This window comes from Labrus mixtus, chromosome 21, assembly GCF_963584025.1.
Source record: "Labrus mixtus chromosome 21, fLabMix1.1, whole genome shotgun sequence".
Taxonomy (NCBI): domain Eukaryota; kingdom Metazoa; phylum Chordata; class Actinopteri; order Labriformes; family Labridae; genus Labrus; species Labrus mixtus.
The window spans coordinates 11763841-11771715 of NC_083632.1; the positions used below are offsets into that span (position 1 = coordinate 11763841).

At 39.3% G+C, this 7875-nt stretch overlaps 2 protein-coding genes across 3 annotated transcripts in view; one reads left to right on the forward strand and one right to left on the reverse strand.

Annotated features, from left to right (window-relative positions):
* Positions 1-2548, forward strand: part of adam11 (ADAM metallopeptidase domain 11) — a 28475-nt gene extending 25927 nt beyond the window's left edge. For both annotated transcript variants that reach the window (XM_061028852.1, XM_061028853.1), the window contains one exon: positions 72-2548. In XM_061028852.1, coding sequence (XP_060884835.1) covers positions 72-87 — 16 coding nt within the window. In that variant the 3' untranslated portion in view covers positions 88-2548. The remainder of the gene's footprint in view (positions 1-71) is intronic.
* Positions 2549-2785: 237 nt separating this feature from the next.
* Positions 2786-7479, reverse strand: LOC132955814 (endoplasmic reticulum protein SC65-like). The gene is made up of 7 exons (XM_061028855.1): positions 6787-7479; positions 6526-6675; positions 5580-5751; positions 4844-4972; positions 4610-4755; positions 4187-4270; positions 2786-3371 (listed from the first exon to the last, which is right to left on the reverse strand). The coding sequence occupies exons 1-7, from the start codon at positions 7246-7248 to the stop codon at positions 3225-3227; spliced, it is 1290 nt and encodes a 429-aa protein (XP_060884838.1). The 5' UTR covers positions 7249-7479; the 3' UTR covers positions 2786-3224.
* Between the last annotated feature and the right edge of the window lie 396 nt (positions 7480-7875).

Sequence of the window (7875 nt, forward strand, 5' to 3'; positions counted from 1 at the left end):
ATCTCTTCTCTTCTCTTCCCCTCTTTATCTTCTCCTCTCCTTTTTCTGCTTTCTTTCTCTTCCCTTTCCAGATCCTCGGGTGGCTGAGTCGTATCTCTTTGCTGTCTTTGTCTACCATAATCTGTGTCCAGCCTGCTCTGAGGAGACAAAAAAAACTCAAGATGTCTTCCATTTATGAGCCCTCAGACCTCTCCACTCTTTTTTCCCTCCTTTAATTTCATCTGTACCTTCCTCCTTGACGGTCAAAGATTTTTTTAAACTGTGGAACTTAAGACACCAGATCTTACCAGCTGTCAGGGATCGTCTGGATACAAATATCTAAGTCTATGTTTGCGTTATTACTTTGTTGTTTTTCCAGCTGCTCTTCTGCCATATTGACTGCTGGTTGTATACTTTTTACCCCTTTTAGTGATTTCCTAAAAGAAAAAAAAAGGACGGAGCCTTCTGTCCGTACACAGTTAAAATATTTTGCCTCATGGAGAACTCTTAACCTCTTTCAGTAGTGTGACTTTAACTGCCATATCACCCAGTAGTGAATGTTTGCACTCTATCTGCGTAGATGAGGGATTTTTTTGTGTGCTATTACATTCCGCAGTGACCTCCATACTTTCTCATTTAACGCTGCCTTCATTAACGAACACTAGCCCATGTAAATCAATGCTTCCACATAATCTGCATTAATATATTAATGTATAGTACAAACCACTAACTATTAATAAAGATAGACGATGCATCTCCACCTCCTCCCGTTGTACAAAGCTGAAGCCAAAACTAACATATTAGTCTGCCAAGTAGGGATCGTCTAGGTGTGCAGGGGTTCTGATGTCCTGCTGCTTCTGCTTACCATGACACACATTTAACTTATCAATAATTTGGTATAGATCCCGCCCACAGTAGAACCGATTCTTGTTGAGGCAGACATTCACGGTTATGGAAGGTTCAATGACTCATTTGTAAGCATTGGTTACATTTTCTCTCGTCTTTCTCCTCTACTCTCCTAATATATTACACACAGTGATGCATTTGTCAACAGAGCTGTCAATCATGGCATTATACCTTTTATAGCATCAAAGGACTAATTATAAAGAAGCTTCTTGGGGGAGAAAAAAGAGGACATGAACACAAATCAGCGTTATAAAAACTAGCATCATGTCAAAAACTGTGTCTGAGAAAAATCTATTTGACATGAATTTTAATTCTAAATATTTCCCCATGTCCCATCTGTTAACATGGAGGAGGCAGAGTTTATGACCTATACTGCAGCCAGTCAGTAGACGGAGCTCTAAATCTTTTGGCTTCACTTTGTGGGAGTTGTTGAGTTGTCCATCTTTTTATATTGTCTGGTTCAAACCTGCATGGAGGCTCGTTGTGTCTCTGTACTGATGTAAGCGAAGCTGAATAGCGTGTTGCAAACACACCAAATATTTTCCCCTGTAATATATTGAATCCACCCATTGCATCCACAGGACCAATATGCATACAGGTATGCTGAACACTGGTGCTGATGTACATATTGTAATATAAGGTCGAGTCATTTAGACCGCAGTGACTCACTGACGCTCTGAATGGAAGCACAAACCGCTCATGTTGAAGATTTAATAAGCAAGCCAGGATTCAAATCTTTGCTTGTTCAGGGAAGTCTGAGATGCTCCATGCCTGATGACTTGAACCACAGAGAAAACATGCTAGCTTGTGAACCCTCAGAAAGGATATCTAGCTGCACAATTATTACAGATTAGGAACATTAATGCTCATATTTAACAGGATCTCCCTCAAATTCCACATGATTTGGCTTCTGTCAGTCAAGTTAAGGAAGTAGTTGGAAAAGTATTTGCAAGATTTACTTAATCTCTTAATGGCTATGAGTAGTTACATTCTGATGTAACACAGCAATAAAATGTACACTAATTAAGACTGTGGTTATGGTGCAAAAGAAAGTACAACAAATTATGTTCTCCCAAAAAAAGAAGAGAAAAATAGTCATTTCTGCAACTTTTTTATTTACCTTAAATTGTTTTAGTTATAGGGATTTACAGGAACTTTAATCAGGTTATGAAGATATTCTTCTGTGGATATGATAATATACAACAAATGCTTCCTCAGCTTTGTTTGAGTAGAAGCATGAACGACAGCGTAATAGCTCAGACTGTGCCAGAAGAGATGATCCAAGCTACACTGCCAGTCAACCTACAGAAGTGAGAGTCAGCATCAGGTTAATCATTTAAACATTCCTGATTAAAAGTAGCAAGTGGTGTTAGAAATGTTCTCAGAATTTATCAACACAGACTACATTTAAAATGTCAATGTACATAACTAATATTCTTACTGTATCATTTCTAATATTTGAGGAAACATTTGGCTGAAAGCTCAGGTCCTGCTGTGAGAACTACTCTTGTCCATACTCACTCATGTAGTTGGACTTTGTCATCATTCACACATGAAGGTTTACACAAATGTTGTGTTACAGGACGGTTACCAATATTTGCTCTCTTTGTGTTATACTCGTATGGCTGTATATTTAAATAAATATTAAACATATCTGAATGACTGTGACTGTGTTTTTCATTCATCTAATTTTAAAAACTGAAGTGCTGCAGATTGCTCTCTTATCTCTGTCACATAGTTGCTTATTGTTTGGCTGTATTCACAGACAAAAGTCCTAAATATTTACCAACATTTTCAGGATGAGCTGCATGTGTGAACACAAACGGCCACATTTTTTAACCTGTACATTTTCAAGGCAAGGTAGGGGTGTGCTAACATGTGATCGCCGCAATTAAGCTGGTGGTGGTGATGATGTATATGTCAGCCAAGTAATGAAACTGCTTCATAATCTTTTCTGCTTGCCAGTATGTTCTTTTCTCCTCTTTCATTGAAACTGTGAACTAATCCAATTACATGTAGCATTGATATTAAGGTAAAAAAAAACAAATGTCATCATAGTGTCAGACTACTGCAGCGTCCTTTGAGAGGTTTGATTTGCTCTATAGTATCTCAAAACTAAGCGTGACTATTGTCCAAACATTCATGGTCCCCTGAGGAAACATCCCACAAAAAAAATCAATGTTAAATTTATAAAAAGTCTGGGAAAAAAATGATATGCAGGTTTCCCTATAATAATGACATCATATTTCCATATGTCCCCCCCCAAAATGCCCTAATCAATACTAATATGAATGAGTTGTCTGATCTATTTCTAATGCAATCCTCAGTTTCTGCTCTGCTCAGACATTTGAATCCGCAGCGTCTCCTTTGCCCTTTGGTTGTTTCCAGTCAGCGTAGATGGACTCCTCGTAGTCTCCCATCCCTTCAAACTCAACGTCAGGAGACTCCGAGGTCAGAAGAGCAGCTTCCTCTGGTCCAAAAAAATCCTGAGAAAATCAACTTCATTAACAAAGATAACTTTTAACCACGTTGGAGAACAGCCTTCCATTAAGGTGTTATACAGGTTCCAAAAATGGACTGTATAAAAAGATGGACAAAACAACAGCCCCGTCTAAGTGAAGCCAAAAGGTTTAGAGCTCCCCCTGCTCACTGGCTTCAGTGTAGGTCATGTGCTCTGTCTCCTCCATGTTAACAGCTTGGACATGGGGCAAACTTTAAAACTAAAACACACCTCAAGTAAATTATTCTCAAACCTAGATCCTGTCTAGATGGTTGATTATTATCATGATGATTTATGATCAAATGTTCATTTTCTGAGAAGTTTTAATTTGTTTTTTAATGCAACAGAGACAGGTCTGTTGCCAAATGCGGCTCATGCAGCGTTTTTATTCCAGATTAGCAGAGTAGCAGAGGAACAGTGCCATGAAACATAACACACACTAACACAAGAGTCATTGTACTTTCCATAGCAGTGAGTGTCTGCTTCAAACCGACACTGGAATCTGTTCTGTGGACTATACATGAGGGATCAATTCTGCGGCTCCGCCATCCAACTCCCTTGTGCGCATGTCTTGGCTCCAAAATACGTTACCAGCAAAATTAGTCAGCGAATGTCGCAGGGGTATTTTTGCTTCGATATTTGTACAACAAGGAACTGAAGATGCATAGTTCATCTTTATATACAGCCAACGAGTCCAAACTAAATTCGCACTCATTAAAGATTATTTGCGCTCAAATTGAAATCAAACATATTCATTATTAAAATAACCAACATTCAAAATGTTTGTGGTGAAAATCTCACCTCATCGTCCATCTTCGAGTACTTCTGTGCAGATGTCAGCATCTGCTTTAGAGTGGCGGTGTGGTTGTAGAGTTTGAGAGCCTCCTGTTCAAACAGAGTTAAACTCATGAAGACTTGGACAAAGTGTCAATCTGAAGAGTGTCTGTCTAAAGAGTATCTTCACTTATTTCTTCATGAATAATCCAGGTAACATGTCTATTTGGTGTCTTTCACCGGTCATTCAATGATAGTAGCCATGTACAACAATTAGAATGAACAGCACATTTTCCCTGTGACTCAACACTTAATATCCTCTGCCATGTTCATGCTTTAGCAGCATCATATGAACTGGATGATAAGAACAAATCTCATTCTTAGCTTGTTTTTTTTGGGGGGGATTGGTGTCAAAAGTTGATGAAAGATGAGCCAATTTTTTTTCCTCACCATCCTTGGTAAGAAGTGTTCAGGCTGAAGGCCCCACTGTTCACTGTAGGCTTCATAATACTGCAGGTTCTGCTTCATCACCTGGTCCTCAGGCTCGAACAAGAAGTAGCTGTACGCACAGGGCACCGCACTGCAACCATCGTTCACTGGTGAAAAAGAAAAGCATCAGCATCTCTGAGGAATAACGATTAGAGATGTAAAGCTCTGTTTCCGAAGACGTGACAGTAAACTTACTTTTATAATAGGCGTATTGGAGGTAGTGGTAAATAGTGGCAACAAATTTCTCCACAAAGAAACCTCCAACATTAGGCTTCAAGTTTCCTTCACACTTCAGCTGACACTGTAACACCTCATCAAAGACTTCTGTGGAAAAGAGCAGAGCAGAGATTATTTAGTTAGTCTCAAGGGGACGCTCGTTTGGATTTCATTATACAGTTTGATTGTTGGGTGAAGTCAGAATCACAACCTGAGATATTTTAATAATCCTCAGGGCCAGGGGGAAATGTTGCTATTATCTAAGAAACTAGCGATAAATTAAAATATAACCGAAATAGGAAAACCGGTAAATTAATACCAATCCAAGGGATCATTATAGATGAATATGAGACATACAAAAGGAAATTCTGCTTCACAGATTTGGGCGTAAAACTCAGGGATCGAAAAAACAAGGTTTTTAAGGAGATTTAGCTCTTGGTTGATCTACTAGGTTCAGAACCAAGTGTTACATCTGTAACAATCTGTTGTATTTTATGGCTTATATCTGAACTTAAATCTAAAGAGTTTTGCAGGTCTGATGCAAAAGTAGGACAATGAAAGACAAACTTTTCCCTCCTAAATGTAGAGGAGTATATTTATAAATCAGCTTTAAGTGAATAAAACCCAATAAATGAGAAAATGTAGAAAGCCAGATTTACCTCTGACCAGAACATTTTATTTGTTCACATTGATCTTTCTTCAATAGAGTTCTTACCTGCTATGACTGTGTAGAGGTCACTGTCTGGTGAAAGTTGACTGATGCCTTCACAGTCTGCCTGACAGAGTTCGAACTCTCTGAGGTAGAGCCGGAGAGCGTCCTCCATGTGTCCGACACTGTCACTGTAGTCGCCTGAATTCACAAGTTTGACTCCTTTCAGAAAGGAGGCCTGGACAGAAAGTGATTGACGCTTAAAAAAAGTTGTGATTTTGTAGAATTTTCATTCAGTCTTCTTGCAGAGGTTGAAATGGGCATCTCTTTATGCTTTGTTATGTTGCTTATGAAGATGAAATCAAACTATTTTTTGAACACTCAGGTTTAAAATAATGTGTGATGTTTTTTCATCAGATGGTGCAGCCGTAACTCCATCATCAATTCCATAAAAAAACGCTTCACTTTTTCCACTTACGGTAAGTAACTGATGTAAACGATATGTGTTGCATTTGGTGTTATATAGCCTATAGTTATTTTATTCTCTATTGTGATGTTAATGCTGTACAGAAACTCGTTTTAACAAACGACAAACACATTTATTTATTAAAACTAACGGGGTAAGAAAAGAGGGGAAATTATGACAACAAAAATGTAGAGCTAAAAGAAAGAAGCCTCTGTATACAGATGTATGTCCTCTTAGGGCTTCCATACTAATAAGAGTCACATTTTAACTACATTTAAAGAAGATAGACACATTTAAAACGTGTCAATCAAGTGAACCACAGAAGCTGCCATACTTAAGAAAGCTGCTCCAATACCAATCAATAGGAAATGTAATTTGTCTTCAAATTCAAGACCTTCAAAGTATCTACATCAAGTGTATAATAATACTGATTGACTGTTTGTGGTAAAGGGTTCTCTACATGAGGTTAAACACAGAGGGAGGTTCAATACATTATATTATCAAATGTAGCAGAAATAAAGAATTTGAACCCCCGGATATCCTTACCTCATATGGTTGTTCTTCGAGGTCTAGGAGGTATCCGCTCAGGTCATACTGGCTCTTGTACTCCTCCATCAGTTGATGCATCTCCTGGTCCCCCGGGTTCCTCTGGAGGTAGGTGTAGGCGCATGGCACAGCGCTCTGCAAGTCATCCAGCTGCGGGTAACAAAGAAGGAATCACCTTTTAATAGGAAACTCAGATATTTCTCTTATCTTGAAACTTAAAACTTTGTTGGAGGTTTCAAGAATGGAAAAAAGTGTTTTGACCTTGGCGTGTGCAAAGTGCATGTATCTGTATGGAGATCTTCTGCTGAAATCCTGCAGGATGTCTCTGCCAGGAGGAGGCAGCTGTAGCGCGGGGAATTTTGCCCTGCACTTTTTCTGACACGTCGCTTTCATCAAAACGTGCCAGTAAACGTTTAGATCCTTGTTCCGCGTAAAGCTGGTCTCTTCATGTTTGCTGCTGTTACAGTGCAGCACGCAATACCTCACGCTGTCTTCCAGAAGCCGGTGTAAACGCAAACTTAGCTCCAGATATCTGATGGATTCTGTCCACTTCTCTGCTGCATAATGATCCAAAGCCAATCCGTACGCAGTGGTGAGGGGCAAAAGCTCCTCTTTGGGGAAGTTTCTTAGAGTGTAGTTTTCATACTGCGTGGCTGTCATACAAACAAAGTTCAACAAAAGCAAAGTCACCGACGTGTCTCCTTTGGTGCCAAATGTAACCATGGTAAGATATTATCCCACATATTAGTCTGCTTCTTCTGTTGCTTACTGTTCCAGTGTCTCTCTGTTTGGTGGTCTGCTGAAGTGCTTAAGGGTCTGAGGGATTTCTGTGATTGGGCCTTTCAGAGGTTACCGGCTCAGGTTTCTTTGTGCTGGCTGAGCAGTGAACAGCTGTCATTTACTGCTGTGTTTCTTTATTTGGAACAAGAGTTAAAATGCCCACTTTTAGCTCCTGCTGTGTTTTTTTTTTTTTTTTTTACATATGCAAGTTTGTGTGAATACATCTGATCTGTGTGTGCTGAGATGTATGAATTTAGGTCCCATAGATTTTGAACAGTTTTCTGTGTGTGTGTGTGTGTGTGTGTTTGTGTGTGTGTGTGTGTGTGTGTGTGTGGGGGGGGGGGGGGGGGGGGTGGGTGGGGTGGTATTTATGACATACAAATTAGTTGGTTGCTTCTGCTGCTGAAAGTTTCCTTGATGAGGTCATCAGAGGTCAGATATAGTGCTGACAAAGATGGACTCACGATTATTCGCTTTCTATTACTGAAGGGGCTAAATATCTTTAATGTGCAAGTTACATTGTTCAGAATACTTAGAATAATGATTTTTAAGTTCTTCAGTTACTTTTGC

What these genes read in the sequence shown, in the direction of transcription:
- LOC132955814 (XM_061028855.1), bottom strand. Translation starts at nt 7,248, where the DNA reads ATGGTTACATTTGGCACCAAAGGAGACACGTCGGTGACTTTGCTTTTG. An exon ending in CCTCTACACAGTCATAGCAG is followed by an intron (nt 4,973 to 5,579) that starts GTAAGAACTCTA and finishes TCTTTTCCACAG; the next exon opens with AAGTCTTTGATGAGGTGTTA. An exon ending in ACTCGAAGATGGACGATGAG is followed by an intron (nt 3,372 to 4,186) that starts GTGAGATTTTCA and finishes TGATTTTCTCAG; the next exon opens with GATTTTTTTGGACCAGAGGA.